The sequence below is a fragment of the Phyllostomus discolor genome, chromosome 2 (genome assembly GCF_004126475.2).
Source record: "Phyllostomus discolor isolate MPI-MPIP mPhyDis1 chromosome 2, mPhyDis1.pri.v3, whole genome shotgun sequence".
NCBI classification, from domain to species: Eukaryota; Metazoa; Chordata; class Mammalia; order Chiroptera; family Phyllostomidae; genus Phyllostomus; species Phyllostomus discolor.
Window position 1 is genome coordinate 153122972 of NC_040904.2, and position 17462 is coordinate 153140433.

General features: G+C 37.1%; 1 protein-coding gene across 9 annotated transcripts in view; it reads left to right on the forward strand.

Moving 5' to 3' along the window:
• GRIP1 (glutamate receptor interacting protein 1) overlaps positions 1-17462 on the forward strand; it is a 664666-nt gene that overhangs the window by 532141 nt on the left and 115063 nt on the right. For all 9 annotated transcript variants that reach the window (XM_036018708.1, XM_028532026.2, XM_036018706.1 and 6 more), the window contains exon 7: positions 858-1003. In XM_036018708.1, coding sequence (XP_035874601.1) covers positions 858-1003 — 146 coding nt within the window. The remainder of the gene's footprint in view (positions 1-857; positions 1004-17462) is intronic.

A 17462-nucleotide genomic window follows, 5' to 3' on the forward strand; every position in this document is an offset into this window, starting at 1 on the left:
AAGCAGGCTACTAATTTGTGAGCAACTATGGTACCATATTAATGTAGGACTGAAGGAAATCTAAGAATTTAAGATTAAAAATTTAAAGTCAAACACTTAGATAGTTATCTAGCTGAAAGGTATTTAAGAGATCATTTTTATTCTTCCCAAGTCCTAAATTTATAATCCTGCCATTTGATTTTTTCGGCTCTGTGTCCCTCCCTGAGGCAGGATGGTTATGATCTGGAAGGAAGTCCCTGGTGGTGTCATTAAGGTCCCCAGGGGATCTTCTCCCAGTGCCTGGCCCTTCAGTGTCTGTGGTCACAGCAGGGAGAATCGTATTTGCCTGACTTTTCCAGTGAGTGTGAGACTGAATCAATTTAATGATCGCCAAATGGCCTTATAAATCAGTAGGAAATTTTACAGACTAGGGGATTTTTCACCAGTGTTCCCTATCCTGCTCGGGTTCACTGGTAATAAATTGAATGGAAGCAGCAGGCTTTTCTGCTCACCTGACTTTAGGAAAATAGGTGAATGCTTTTTCCTGGACTCTAATAAATCAATTTTAGACATGTAGGCCAAAATCTAAAAGAGAGAAATGTACTTTTATTACTTTTGCACCCCAAGAGTTAATTGTGAGTAACTTTAGATATTTGCTAATATGTAGTTATTTTCCTATTTCTGACTTTCATATTGCAGCAATTTTCTGTTCAGGGTTACCTCTTTACTCTCTTACCGTCATATTTGATGTTTAAAGGAAAATGTAAATGATGTGGGTGGCAGAACGTGTGTGAAAGAACCACTTTGGCTAAGTGACTGTTAATGCTAAGCCCCATTATGCAAAATTAATTGAGACTGTTCCTTTGTTCTCCCTTCAGAGAGGGCACAATCAGACCCGGTGATAGGTTGCTCAGTGTGGATGGAATTCGCCTTCTCGGGACCACGCATGCTGAAGCCATGAGTATTCTTAAACAGTGTGGACAAGAAGCAACGCTGCTGATAGAATACGATGTCTCAGTGATGGGTATGTCCGCATCCTGCATTTGTGACCTCTAAGCTTTAGGACGTGCCACCCTCCATCCCTGACCAACCACTTTGTATTGAGAATTAACTGTTAGGTCCTCCTGCAGCAGACAGAATTTCATCAATACCATATCATTACTCTGTTTGGGTTCAGGAAGAGGTGAGTGGTCCTTTTCAGCAATTTAGAGTTCTTTTGTCAATACACTCTATAAGAAGGTCTCATTCTGTCAGTGTTTCACCTAGCGATCAGCAGTTATAAGTGGATTACCACCCTTTGTCAGGAAAGTATCTCTGCCTTCCAAAGCACAAAAATAGTGTTGTTAACATAAGGGATATTTGTTCTTTAACTACAGAGGCTGGGAATAGTAGGGGATTCCTTTTCTTTTTGCAACTTGATAATATTAAACCAGATAATCAGAATTGATGGAAATGACCATTTTATCATCAGACTTGGGGACAAAGAAAGGAAATGGACATGTAATATCTTTGATTAAAATCAGAAGTTGGATGCATCATTCTTTCTTTCAATAATGATTCCAGTAGAAAGTAATTTTATTTCTACTCTCACAGCTATAATAAAACTGGGACGGTAGTCTCATGCGGCTTTTAAATGTTAAGAGGCCAAAGATTTGTGACGTGTTGACTAAGGTAGAAAATTTATGGGAGAATGAATTGGAACCTGAAATTGAAACTTAAATCTATATTGTAAGTACTCCTTACAATTACCAGACTTGATTGTGTGACCTGACTTTACCAACAAGTTTTATGCTTGTGCAATGCAGCACAGAAAAAGAGATGTACTCTCTAACTACAGATTCCTTTATTCCCCGCTCTATATGATTCAGGTACAGCAAGGTTGCTTGAAAGTGTTCTTAATCTGCCCGTCAGCATGAGATGGCTTCGAGAGGTGAAAAGTTTCCTAAAGGGCTTACAGTGTGAGACTTACACAGTTCTTAGCAGAATAAATAGGACAATATTCCCTATTTATGAATGAACTTTTCTCCATTCTTCCTTTGTCTGGGTTTCCCTCCATCCCTCTTTTCTTTCTCTTTTTCATTTGTTACATGTTTTTGATTTAGATGTTCAGATGATTTGGCTTCTGTTTTCAACTCTACTGATTTCTATTCATTTGGACCATGTTATTATTTTCCTGTGTCTTAGTTACCTCACTTGTCAAACGGGTGCTTTTGTAATGCCTATTTTAAAAGACAGTGATGAAGCTAAAATAAAATCACACAAGTAAATATATTTTAAATGTTGATTCAAAGTATTATTAACATTAAAAATTGAAACAGATGTTTGACATATTTAACTCATTCATTCAGTCTAAAAATATTTATTGAGATTAGTGGCAAGTATCAGTAATACATAATAACGAACCTGGTCCCAGGCATTATGAAGCTTGCAGTTCATGCAGAGAACAGGCAGTAAACCAGACTTTACCAAACAAATAGTCATGAAATGTGATCACTGCCTACCGTGAAGGGCATGGGTGGGATTCTGTGATAGGGAATGAGGGCAGGCAAGGTGAGTGTTGGCAGGTGCCAAAAATAGGGTAGTCATTGAAGAGGTGACAGGTAAGCTAAAACCCAAAGGTTTAGAGAGAACCAGCTTCCAAACTGAAAGCAACATAGTAGTCTCTAAAGCCCGCAGTCGACCTCAGAGAGACAAGGGCTGCCCCTGGGGATGGGCAGCACTTCAGAGGAGATTTCTCCCTGTCTTCTTATTGTCAGTCAGGAGGGGGTGAGGTGACCCACTTGTCTGCCTTCTCCCCAACTCACACTCAAATTTGGAATGGTGCCTGACAGTTGTCACACTCCAGAGTTGTCAGACTCCAGAGTTGTCAGATATCCCCCTAACATAGGGGAAAATAGGCCATCAGGAAGGGAACACATTAACAGTTCCTCTAAGTTGCTAGAATGAGATTATTATACAAAGAATTTGTCTATACCAGCCAAAAACAGAAAGTTAAAATTTTAAGATACCATTTATAATAGAAATAAAATAAGGAGGTTCCTGTAAGAAATAAATATAACAAAACTTGTATGAGCCATTAAGATGTGTGTGTTTACATACATATGTACACATATACATATGTCTATATATATATATACATATATATACACATCCACACACAAAGAATACAGAAATAAATGAAGACTTCTATCACGTTCTTAGATGGGAAGTCTTAATATCTGAAAGATGTCACTCCTCTGAAATGTATCCAAAAATTAATTGTATTCAAAATCTCAAAAAAATATTGAGGGTGGGAGATCTTAATAAGCTGTTTCTAAACTGTATTTAGAGTAGGAAAAGCGGGAGGGGAGACAGCAAAATGTTCTCAAAACAATGTGAAAGCAGAGAAACTTGTTCTGAGCAACATCAAGACTTCGAAAATTGTGCTACAAAGTGTGTGTAATATTAATGGGGGGTGAGGAGACCAACAAGAGAGAATGGAATGGCTAGAAACAGACCAGTGCAGGCAGAGAGACAGAGGCGTGGTCTTACGTCAGCGGGCAAAAGTTGAACTAACTAGGCTGTAAACGATGCCGAGTTCACTAGTTAGCCACAGGAGAAAAAGTCAGTTAAATTCTTACTTCCCATCATACCCCAAAATATATTCTGGATTTATGTAACCATTTCCCAATGGACTGGTATTATAAATAACTGGAATGAATATCCTTTTACCCAAATCTTTGTCTGTATTTCCAATTTCATTAAGTCAAAGAGTATATTTCTTTTTAAAATATCTGACAACATAATTTCAAATTGTCCCCCACAAAGGTTACACTACAGGCTGGGGCAAAAGTAGGTTTGCAGTTGTTTGTATGGAAAATAATACAAAAATTAATAAATAGTAATACAAGAATAAACTCTGTGTTTCACATACGCACTACCAGGAACTGACTTGTGCGTCATCCTGTAGTTTACAGTCCCAGCAATGTTTTAAGTGCACCTCTGTCACTAGAGCTCGGCAGCATTGACTGTTAGGGTTTTTAACTGTTCTGATGTTGAATGAAAGTTGCATTTATATTTGAATTTACTTTAAAAAAATTTCTCATGCAAGTGAATACTGTGTCACATGAACACTAGCCATTTTCGTTTTCTGCTCTCTGCTTATGTCCTTTCTTCATTTACCTATTAGAGGTGTCCTTAGTTCTTTTTTAAATTGGTTTGCATAAGCTATTTATATATTAAAGACATTAGTTTTTTGTAAAAACTTTTCTTGGTAGTTTATGTGCTCTTTTTGCTATACTGAAGTTTATTTCCTTTTGGTTTTGGTTTTTATTTTTGGATCTAGGATTTTTCTTAGGATATAAATAATATTTTTCTAAATACTTACCAATATACCTGGATCTGTTAAAAAAGAATCTATCTCATACCCACTGATTCGTGACTTTTTAAATCATACACTAAGTTTTTAAATATGCCAGACACTAGATTGGTTGGGGTTAGTCATTCTAATCTCCACATCTAGTTTCACAGCAGCATTCAGGGCAGGAATTTTGAATTAAAGTCTTAGCATAAGGGCACCAAGTGCCACAAAAGGACATACATTTATTTTTTAACTATTTATTACATACTACATTTGTTGTAGTATTCTTTTTTCTTTTTTACTTTTATTTTTTAATTGTTTTTTCCCATTACTATTTTGTCCCCTTATACCCCGTTCCCCTCCTCCATCAACACGCCGTTGTCCATGTCCATGAGTCCTTGTTCCTTTTTGCTCAGTCCCTCTACCCACTAACCACACCCCCCCAACCCCTGAGCTGTCATTCTGCCCTCTCTGTCTCCATTTTGCTTGTTACTTCAGTTTGTTCATTAGATTCCATATATGAGTGAAATCAAATGGTATTTGTCTTTCTCTGACTGGCATATTTCACTTTGCATAATGTTCTCCAGACCCATCCATACTGTCACAAAGGATAAAACTTTCTTCTTTTATTGTGGCTAAGTGGAATTCCATTGTTTAAATGTCCCAGAGTTGTTTTACCCACTCATTTACTGATGGACACTTGAGCTGCTACCATGTCTTGGCAATTATAAATAACACTGCAGTGAACATAGGGGTGCTTATGTTCTTTCAAATTAGTGTTTTGGGGTTTTTCAGTTATATTCCCAGAAGTGGGATCACTGGGTCAAAAGGCAGAACTATTTTTAACTTTTTGAGGTATCTCCATACTGCTCTCCACAGTGGCTGCAGCAGTCTGAATTCCCACCAACAGTGCAACAGGGTTCCCTTTCTCCACATCCTCACCAGCACTTGTTTGTTGATTTATTGATGCTAGCATTTCTGACAGGTGTGAGATGAGATCTCATTGTGGTTTTAATTAGCATCTCTCTGATGATTAGTGATGCTGAGCATCATTTTTTATGTCTACTGACCATCTGTATGTCCTCTTTGGAGAAATGTCTGTTTAGGTCCATTGCCCAAGTTTTAATAGGGCTGTTTGTTTGTTTTTTAGTATTGAGTTTTGTAAGTTCTTTATAAATTTTGGATATTAACCCCTTAACACAAGTGCTGGTGGATATATTCTCCCATTCTGTGGGCTGCCTTTTTATTTTGCTGATATTTTCCTTTCCTGTGCAAAACTTTTTAGTTTGATGTAGTCACCTTTGTTTACTTTTTATTTTGTTTCCCTTGCCTGGGAAGATATATCCCATAGAAATTTTCTACAAACAGTGTCCAAGATTTTGCTGCCTATGTCTTCTTCTAGGATTTTTATGGTTTGGGGTCTAACATGTAAGTCTTTAATCTGCTTTTAATTTATTCTTGTGTGTAGTATGAAGAAGGTGATCTAGTTTCATTATTCTGCATGTAGCTATTCAATTTTCCAACACCATTTATTGAATAAACTATCTTTAGCCCATTATATGTGTTTGCTTCCCCTGTCAAATATTAATTGACTATAAAGGTGTAGGTTTATTTCTGGGCTCCTTGTCTGTTCCATTGATCTATGTGTCCATTTTTATGTCAGTACCAGGCTGTTTTGATTACTATGGCCTTATGTTATAATTTGATATTAAGTGCCATGATTCCTCCAACTTTGTTCTTCTCTCTCAGGATCACTGTTGGTATGTGGGGCCTTCTGTGGTTCCATATAAATTTTTGAAGCATTTGTTCTAGGTCTGTGGAATACATCTTTGGGATCTTGATAGGAATTACATTAAGTCTAAAGATTGCTTTGGGTAGTATGGACATTTTAATGATGTTAATTCTTCCTATCTATGAACTCAGTATGCACTTCTACTTATTTATGTCTTCTTCAATTTCTTTCTTCAGTGTCTTATAACTTTCTGAGTATAGGTCTTTTACATCCTCGGTTAGGTTTATTTCTAGGTATTTTATTCTTTTTGAAGCAATTGTGAATCAGATTATTTTCTTAATTTCTCTTTCTCTTAGTTCATTATTGACATATAAAAATGCAACTAATTTCTGGATATCAATTTTGTACCTGCTACATTGCTGAATTTATTTATCAGTTCTAATAGTTTCTTGGTAGATGTTTGGTGTTCTCTATGTACAGTATCATGTCATCTACAAATAAAGACAGTTTTACTTCATCCTTTCCAATTTATATCTTTTGTTTCTCCTTGTCTGATTGCTGTAGCTAAGACTTCCAGTACTATGTTGAATAAGAGGTGAAAGCAGATATCCCTGTCTTGTTCCTGATCTTAAGGGGAACACTTAAGGTTTTTGCTTTTTGAATATGATGCTGGCAATGGGTTTGTCATATATGGCGTTTTTTATGTTTAGATATGATCCCTGTATTCCCACTTTGCTGAGAGTTTTTATCATAAATGGGTGCTGGATTTTATCAAATGTTTTTTCTGCATGTATTGATATGACCATGTGGTTTTTATCCTTTGCTTTGTTTATGTGGTGAATCACATTTATTGATTTGAAAATGTTGTACCAACCTTCTACTCATGGAATAAATCCCACTTAGTGTGTGATCATGGTGTGTGATCTTTTTGATGCATTGCTGTATTTGGTTTGCTAATATTTTGTTGAGGATATTACATCTGTGTCCGTCGTGGATATTGGCCTACAATTTTCTTTCTTTGTAGTGTCTTTATCTGGTTTTAGAATTAGGATAATGCTGGCCTCATAAGATGAGTTTGGCATCAAACATCCCTCCTCTGAATTTTTTGAAATAGTTTGAGAAAGAGAAGTGTTAGTTCTTCCTGGATGTTTGGTTAATTCATCTGTGAAGCTTTCTGGTCCAGGGCTTTTGTTTGTTGGGAGTTTTTTGATTACTGCTTGAATTTCACTAGGTGTAACATGTCTGTTCAGATTCTCTGATTTTTCCTGATTTGGTTTTGGAAGATTGTATGTTTCTAGGAATTTATCCCTTTAGTCCAGGTTGTCCAGTTTGTTGGTATATAGTTTTTCAAAATATTTTCTTACAGTCCTTTGTATTTCTTTGGTGTCAGTTGTTATTTCTCCTCTTTCATTTCTGATTTTATTTATTTGGGCCCTCTTTTTATCTTAATGAGTCTGGTTAAAGGTTTGTCAATCTTGTTTATCTTATCAAAGAAGCAGCTCTTAGATTCATTGATCTTTTGTATCATTTTTTTAGACTCTATGTCATATATTTCTGCTGTGATATTTATTATCTCCTTCTTTCTATTCACTTTGGGCTTTGTTGTTCTTTTTCAGGTTCCTTTAAGTGTAAAGTTAAACTGTTTATTTAAGCTTTTTTGTTGTTTGAATTTTCATCTTAGGATTTCTTTCCTTTTTTTCACGGATTTTGGATGTGGTGTTCTCATTTTTATTTGCTTCAAGGTATTTTTGATTTTATCCTAGATCTCATTGTTGACCCATTCATTATTTAATAACATATTATTTACCTTCCATATCTTTGTGTGTTTTTCTGTGTTCTTGTGATTGTTTTCTAGTTTCATAGCATTGTGGTCAGAGAAGATGCTTGATATGATTTCAGTCTTCCTAAATTTACTGAGACTTGTTTTGTATCCTAATACCTGGTCTATCCTAATTAATGGTCCATGTGCACTTGAAACATATATATATTCTGCTGCTTGGGAGTGAAATGCTCTGAAGATATCAATTGAATCCATTTGATCTGGTGTGTTGTTTAAGTCTGCTGATTCCTTGTTGATTTTCTGTTTGGAATACTTATCCATTGAAGTGAATGAGTTGTTAAAATCCCTGATGATGACTGTATTTCTGTGGATCTCTCCCTTTCTGCCCATCAAGATTTGCTTTACATATTTAGGTGGTCCTATGTTGGGTGCATAAATGTTTACTAGGGTTATATTCTCTTGTTGGGTTGTTCCCTTTATCATTATGTAGGATTCTTCTTTGTCTCCTACTATAGCCTTGCTGAATATAAGAATTGCTGCCCCAGGATGTTTTCCTTTCCATTTGCATGAAATATCTTTTTCCATCCCTTTTCTTTTAGTGTATTTGTATCTTTCCATCTTAGATGTATCTCTTGGAGGCAGCATGTATATAGGTCTTGTTTTCTTATCCATTCAGTTATCCTGTTTCTTTTGGTTGGAACATTTAAGGCATTTATACTTAAGGTGATTATTGACAGATATGTATTTACTGCCATTTTATTGTTAGACTGTTTTCATCTGTTTTCTTTTTTCTTTTCTTTTTCTTCTTCTTAAAGCAAGCCCTTCTTTAACATTCTTTGTAGTACTGGCTTGGTGATAACAAATTTCTTTAGCTTTTTCTTGTTTGGGAAACTCCTTATTTCTCCTTTAATTTTAAATGATGGGTTTGCTGGGTAAAGTAGATTTGGTTGCAGGTCCTTGCTGTTCATCACTTTGAATATTTCACACCATTCTTTTCTGCCTTGAAATGTTTCTCTTGAGAAATCAGGTGACAGTCTAATCGGCGCTCCCTTGTATGTAATGACCTGCTTTTCTCTTGCAGCTTTTAGTATTTTCTCCTTTTCTTTAAGCCTTGCCATTTTACTTATGATGTGTCTCAGTGTAGATCTTTTTGTGTCCAACCTGTTTGGTACTCTCTGAGCTCCCTGGACTTGTATGTCTTTTTCCTTCACCAGATTAGGGAAATTTTCAGTCATTATTTCTTCAAATAGGTTATTGATCTTTTGTTTGCTCTCTTCTCCTTCTGGTATTCCCATGATGTGGATGTTGTTACACTTCACATTGTCTATAATGTTTTTGAAGCTGTCCTCATTTTTTAAAATTCTTTTCCCTTTTTCCTGCTCTGCCTGGGTTTTTCTCTCTACCTTGTCTTCCAAATCACTGATTCAATCCTCTGCTTCATCTGACCTACTGTTTATTCCTTCCAGTGTGTTTTTTTATTTCAGATATTGTATTCTTTATGACTAGTTCTTTTTATGGTTTCTGTGTCTTTTTTCATGCTGTTGACTAACCTTATAATCATTACTCTAAACTATCTGATAAATTGCATGCCACCATTTCACCCAGTTTTTTTTTTTGGATTTCTTCTTTCATTTGGAGCCTACTTCTGCCTTCCCATCTTGGCTGCTTCATTGTATTTATTTTTGTGTATTAAGTAGATCTGCAAAGCCTCTGGTGCAGTCCTTTGTCAGATGCTGTTTGTGACTAGCTCTGGGCAAAGGGCTGGGCTGCCCTGAGCTGATAGCTCTTTTTTGAGCTATCAGCAATTCATAGCACATGGCTCCCTCTGCTAGTCCTGTTTGCATGCAGAAAGAGCCAGGATGGGCACCAAAGCTGTCTTTTAACAACACCAGGCCTGGGACAAGGTCAGCTAACATCTCAGAGCTCCCAGCATTCCACCTTAGTTGTTCAACTTAATCAATGACGGAGTCTCAAGCTGTACTCAGCAGCCTGGCTTAAGCTCCACAGGGCAGGTAAAATAATTCCTATAGGCAGGGCTATTGCTACCCTGGCAATATAGGCTGATGCCACTTAGAGAAGAGTCTCTGCCTGAGAAAAATGGCTTCTGCAGTGTGGGAAATGACTCAGCACAGGAAACATGGTAGCTGTTCTTTCAGTTCTCTCTGCAGAGCCACCAGCCCCAAACTCTCCTCACTCATTTCTAAACCACTCTGTCCTCCCACTGTCAGAGCCCAGAGTAAGTGGTACAAATGAAATTTTGTGCATTGGCCATTAAAGAGACTCTCTGTGTCTCTAGCTGTCTCTCCCTGACAGACAAACCCTACTGCATCTCACAGTTGGATGTTATCTGGGTTCCTTTCCCAGCTCTAATGCTGTAGACTGGGGTGCCCAGGTTGGGGATAAACCCCACACTTCTCAGGGGGAACCCCCCAGCCAATGAAATATCCCTCCAGAATTTCAGCTCTCGCCCATGGGAGCCCAGCCAGTCCTCTCACACCTCCTCCACACTCCCTACCAGACATATTATGGTGATGTGATTTCTTCTGCCTGTTTGTGGTTGTAAGGCTTCTTTCCAGGTTGTATTCAATTGGTTTTTCGAGATAATTTCTCTACAATTTAGTTGTAATTCAGATTGGTCCTTGGAGGAGGTTAGTGTAGCTTTCACTTACTTCTCTGCCATCTTGGGTCTCTCTTATTATATTGTCTTAAACCTTGTTAACTTTATTAAGCAAATGACCAAACTCTGATTTGGATTTGTTATTTCTCTCAAGTTCCTTTTTCTCTCTTTTCTTTTTTTCACCACTCTTGTGATTACTTGCTTACTCTCTTTCTCTTTCTCAACTTCTTCTTTTCTCACTATGTAGTTCACTATGCCCATTTCAGAGAAAAATTAAAAGTTAAACATTATATTCCCAGTAGCAGTGTATAGGAGTTTCCCCTGCTTTACATCCTTACCAGCACTTGCTCTTTTCAGTCTGCTGTCTCAGGCTAACCATACTGATGGGTGTGTAGTGGTATCCTCTTATAAATTTAATGTATGTTTCCTGGATGAATAACCATGTGGAGTACCTTTTAATTTGGCGGGAGAACATACTTCTTGCATTGATTCTACTTTTAATGCTTTCATTTATTTACACACTATTAAATTAATGACACAATATATCTTAGGAAGTGTATGCCTGCAATCATAGATATAAATATTGATTTTATTTATATACTATTAAAAGTACACAAACTACTATATTTGTTTGTGTGTATGCATGTACAGCCATAGATATTGATATCTTGATCCTAGACACAGATATATTTTCTCATAAATATCAGATCATAAATTTTAGCAAATTTGATAGTCTATTTAGGAACACTGTTGAAACTATTAATTTTATTAACTAAAGTAGAATTTAGACTGTGTTAAAATTTTAAGGAACATTTATTGAGATAAAGAAGACTGTGGGAGGAATAGTTTTGGGAGGAAATTAAGAGTTCAGTTTTGGATATGTTATGTTTGAGATGTCTATCCATCATCCAAATAGAAGTGTGGAGTAGACAGTTTGATATTTAAGAAGGGGTTGGGACAGGAGATGTACATTTTTGCATGATCAGAACAGAGATGAACCTTAAAGGCATGAGGCATCTTAGGAGAGTAAGCTTGAAGAAGAAGAAGGAGGAGAGGAGGAGGAAGGAGGAAGAAGATAGAGACCCAAAAGCTGAGCTCTGGGACCCTCCAATAGTGATAAGTTAGGAAGGTGAAGAGGAACCTGGGAAATAAATTGAGAAGAGGCATTCAATGATGGAGATGGAGAACCAAAGCAGAGTGTGGAGTCATGGAGGCCAGAGCTTTTTCTTTATAAAATGGTTACAAATATACTACTGCACACACAAGTTGCTGAGAAGGGAGAGTTAACATATATTAACATTAACTCTTATGTATATTAACATAATGTATATGTAGTGTTTGGCACATAATATGTATTCAATAAATATAACTAATTATTTTAAATGTTTATAGGTTTTTTAAAAACCTCCTTTAGCCCTGGCTGGCGTAGCTCAGTGGATTAAGTGCAGGCTGCAAACCAAAGTGTCACAGGTTCAATTCCCAGTCAGGGTACATGCCTGGGTTTCAGGCCATGACCCCCAGCAACTGCACATTGATGTTTCTCTCTCTCTTTCTCTCTTTCTCCCTCCATTCCCTCTCTAAAAATAAATAGCTAATCTTAAAAAATAAAAAATGAAAAATAAAAAACCTCCTTTATTTATTTATTTTATTTAAATGTATTTATTTCTAAATACATTTAGAAATGTATTACTAAATAATTAGGTATGAGAGCCCTTGTGTTGAAAATCAAGTCACATAAAATTCATCTGAAAGGGCAAAAGTTCTGAAAACAATGACTTCAGAAAAACTTATTGTCTTTTGAAGTCAGACAAACATGGTTTTGAATCTTGGCTCTCTGTTGACCTTGGACAAGTTATGTAGCCTCTCTAAGGTTCAGCTTCCCAATCTTTATAGTAGGGATGATAATAGTACCTTTTTGAAGGATTGATAAGGACATTAAGTGAATGACTAGAGACTATATAGAAAGTGCCTATCATAACTAGTATTTCCATGGTCCACCTCCCTAAAATGAACCTCAGTTCTCCCATTACCCTGGGTTAAGAGGCAGGTGGCACTTTAATCTGTGATAACATCGAGTCCTTGGTAGAAACAATATTTGGTAAATGATGTGTTCTGGATCACTTTATTTTCTAAAACTCATCAAAATACTTATTTTACTTAAACTTTTGCTGAAAATATTTCTAAAATATGTTACTGAGAATGTATATTAAATTAAAGATACTTCACTCTTTGCTGGAAAGAAGAGCACACTGTTAAATCTCATGGATAGTGTTTTGAACATCAGTTCTAAGGCCAATATAACAGTCAACAGGTATAGAAGATTGTCCCCAATCTGTACTGATTTATGGCTTACTCTGGATTTTAAAAATTACAAGATTCCCTAATCATTGTTTATTTTATAGTTTTCCCCTGTCCTCCATGGGAAGAGTGATGGATGGCTGTCAGTTAATATGGACTTCTTATTGGCTGTATAACACAAGACTCATTGGAATATAATATAAATAAGCTTTCTTACTAAGAAACAGTAATCTTAGTCATTTTCATAGATGTCAAATGTAACCAACACAATACTGTGGCTGATAATAAAGATGGAAAGATAACTAAAATCTTTCTCCCAAATGTCCTGAATTTGCCCACTGTTGTGCCCAATATTTAATATTCCTTTCAAAAATATGCTACATATATATCCAAGTCAAATCCACCTCTTCCTGATCCTGTTCTTATTTGGCTCACTCCATCTCTCATTTTCTCTTTCTTTTGAACCCCTGCAGCACTTTCTTGGCAACTTTTGAGGGTGTTTATGTTTTGCCTTGCCTTGGTTATCTATATATCTTTTGGTTGTATCACTCATTTCCTTAGACTCCTTGGGACACTAATTGAATAATCTTTTTTCTTATTTCTATTGTACCTCTCACACAAGAATCTTCAGACATACATATGGGAGGCTCTTGATGATAATTGTGGATTGAACAATGCATTCACCCAGAGATTAGATGTTCTTATGACTAATCATCATCAAGTGGGTGTGTTTAGAATACAGCAAAACATCAATGTTTATATTATTGGTTTAAAAGGTGAAGGGATTAGCCAAAGAACATATAAGCATGACCCATTGACATGGACAACAGTGTGGGGATTAATCCCCTAAGAAGTGAGGGTGCTGGGTAGAGGTGGGCAAAGAGGAAAATTGGACTAACCGTAATAGCATAAACAATAAAAATGCCATTTAAAATTTTTAAATGAATTTACTTTATGATACCATATTACATTGAATGACATTCTCAATCTTTAAATCACAAAACCTCTTAATTTATCTATAGTGTTTTTCTGAATTCCTCTAAGTCCATGACTCTACTTTTAACTATTACTTTTTCTGCTCAGCTTCATACCTTTCCTTTTACTCACCTGAAATAAGCCAGCATGTAAGCCAAGGATACTGAGAAAATGTAACCCTTTTCTTAGAAATACCCAGGTGTATTCCACCTTTGCCCAGCTACAGGGATAGATAGTCCTGATTTATAATTAATCCTAAGCAAACATATATAAGTAATGTTCAAGTAATTGTTTTATCAGAGATGGATACAAATGTGATACCATATTTTTCAGGCCATAAGAAGCACCTAGGTTTTAGAGGAGGAAAATAGGAAAAAAAAATTTTAAGCAAAAAATGTGGTAAAATATTTAATAATATAAATAATATAATATTTCACCAACATAAATGTAAACAGAACTCAACAACAGCATTAACAACCATCATTCCTCCCAAATTTGGGGGAGAGGGAGGCAGCGCATCTTATAGTCCAAAAAATATAGTAAGTCTTTATAAGTGATGATTAACTCCCTTGCAATAAAAAATATGTTTATTGGTATTATCACAACTGGATTTTGCTTATGGTTAATCCATACTTTTTATACTCCCTTGAAGGAGAGGCAACAAACTGGAGGGCATAGCATGGACCATGTATTTCTTTGATCTGCATATTGGTTTTGAAAAGTTGGAATTAGTTTCTAACATTTAAAAACAAGGACTTTCCATTTTTAAAAAAAATCTAAATATCTAGCTGTGCTTAACAATTTGATAACACTGGGTCAGCCCTCCTGCATATAACCATTGGCTTTGAGTTGAGTCTTAGGCTGCCTCTTTGGAATATTCACTCCATGTAGTCCAAATTGTTTCCCTGACACAAAGCCCTTACAGTAAATCCATATCATGCATGTATCCTGCAGGCATTGGGGGTTATGATCCTTGCTCTAAGACCACAACCTTTCTGTTTCAGCCAGCCCAGCTCCAAGACAGTAGTTTGTGTTGTCTTTCAGAAAGAAAGACCCTACTGGAAGTTCCTGTTGCCTTATTCAACATTCTTCTCTATCTAATCTCCCATTTCCCAAAATAGATATGTGAGGGCTTCTGGAAGGAATGTGAAAATTTTTGGCAAATAGAATTGAGAGCTGAGATACTCAACCTAACTCATTGGCACAGCCCACTTTCTCTGTCCCTCTCTTGTGATCCACTGTTGGTCCCATTCTCAGCCCTTCCAGGACAGCTTCCGCCTGCCTGGTACACCCTGATTGTCTCCTTGGGCTTGGGGACAGACATGTACTTAAAGGTTCATCCCTAATAAGTTAACCATTTGTTTCTAGGTCTCTGAAGTAATTTGGATAGTCTGATTTTAATGTAAGAGGTACCCATTATACTCTGGTTTCTCTTCAGATCACATAAGTCTTTTGCCTTTTAAAAGCTACATATTAACATTTTGTAAATACCTAGATAACAGTAAGGTAACAGTATAAAAAATACTACAGAACCTCCAGCTGAGATGGAGGCATAAGTAGATACACTTTGCTCTTCACACAACCTAAAGAAGGACAACAGCAAATTTAAAAACAAGAAATAATCAGAATTGCCATAAAATTGAACTGTATGGAAGTACAACAACCAAGAAGTTAAAGAAGGAACATTCATTCAGACTGGTAGAGGGATGAAGATGGGCAGCCAGGGTGTAGACGGGCAGCCAGGGTGGAGAGAACATGGCAGAGTGGCAGCTGGAGGACTGGATGATGCAGCAGCTGGTGGACCAGAGCAGGCAAGGCAGCGGCTGGCAGACTGGGCGGTCCCACATTTGCATGCTGATAAACCAAGAGGAACAACTGAGGAACGAGACAGAACATGCAACCCAGGGTTCCAGCACAGGAAAACAAAGCCTCAAAACCTCTGGCTGTAAAACCGGGGGTTGCATTGGTGGCAGAAATTCCCAGCCTCACAGGAGAGTTCATTGGAGAGACCCATGGGGTCCTGGAATGTGCATGAGCCCACCCACCTGGGAATCTGCACCAGAAAGGCCCAATTTGCTTATGGATAGTGGGGGAAGTGTCTGAAAGCTGGCCAGGAGCTGAGCAAGTTGCATTGTTCCCTGTCTGAACCCTTCCCTACATACAGCAGAACAACACAGCAGCATGGGTTGTCATGCCCTGGCCAATATCTAAGGCGCTGCCTCTTACAATGTAACAGGTGAACCAAGGCAAAGAAATATGGCCCAAATGAAAGAACAGACCAAAGCTCCAAAAATAGAACTAAGTGATGAAGAGGTAGCCAACCTATCAGATGCAGAATTCAAAAACAATGGTAATCAGGATGCTTACAGAAATGGTTGATATGGTTGCAAAACAGAGGAAAAAGTGAAGGCTATACAAATGAATAAAGGAAAATGTACAGGAAACCAACAGTGATGGGAAGGAAACCAGAACTCAAATCAATTATTTAGACCAGAAGGAAGAAATAAGCATTCAACCAGAACAGAATGAAGAAACAAGTATTCAGAAAAATAAGGAGAGGCTTAGGAAACTCTGGGACAACATTAAATGTTCCAACATCCAGATCATAGGGGTGCCAGAAGGAGAAGAGGAAGAGTAAGAAACTGAAAACTTACTTGAAAAAACAATGAAGAAGAACTTCCCTAATATGGCAAAGGAAATAGACTTCCAGGAAGTTCAAGAAGCTCAGAGAGTCAGTCCCAAAGAAGTTTCACCTAAGGAAGCACACACCAAGGTACATCATTACATTAGCCAAGATTAAAGATAAGGAGAGAATCTTAAAAGCAGCAAGAGAAAAGGAGACAGTTACCTACAAAGGAATTCCCATTAGACTACCAGCTAATTTCTCAAAAGAAACCTTATAGGCAAGAAGGGGCTGGAAAGAAGTATTCAAAGTCATGAAAGGCAAGGACCTACATCCAAGATTATTCTATCCAGCAAAGTTATAATTTAGAATGGAAGGGCAGATCAAGTGTTTCCCAGATAAGGTCAAGTTAAAGAGTTCATCATCACCAAGCCCTTATTATATGAAATGTTAAAGGGATTTATCTAAGAAAAAGAAAATGATCAAAGATATGAACAGTAAAATGACAACAAACTCACAACCATCAACCACTGAACCTAAAAACAAAAAACAAACAAAGCAAACAACTAGAACAGGAACAGAATCACAGAAAGAGATCACATGAAGGGTTATCAGTGGGGAGAGGGAGGAGGGAGAATGGGGGAAAAGGCACAGGGAATGAGAAGCATAAATGGTAGGTATGAAATAGACAGGGGGAGGTTAAGAATAGTATGGGAAATGGAGAAGCCAAAGAGCTTGCATGTACAACCCATAGACATGAACTAAGGGGTGGGGAATGGGATGCAGTGCAGAAGGGAATAAAGAGGAGAAAAAAATGGGACAACTGTAATAGCATAATCAATAAATACATAAATACCTTTAAGGTTTTTTTAAGATTTTATTTATTTTTAGAGAGAAGGGAAGGGAGGGAGAAAGAAAGGGAGAGAAACATCAATGTGTGGTTGCCTCTTGCACATCCCCTACTGGGGACCTGGCCCACAACCCAGGCGTGTGCCCTGACTGAGAATCAAACCAGCGACCCTTTGGTTCAGAGGCCCGGGGTCAATCCACTGACCTACCCCAGCCGGGAATAATATATATTTTATGGGAATAAAATAAAAATAAAATATAAAAATAAAA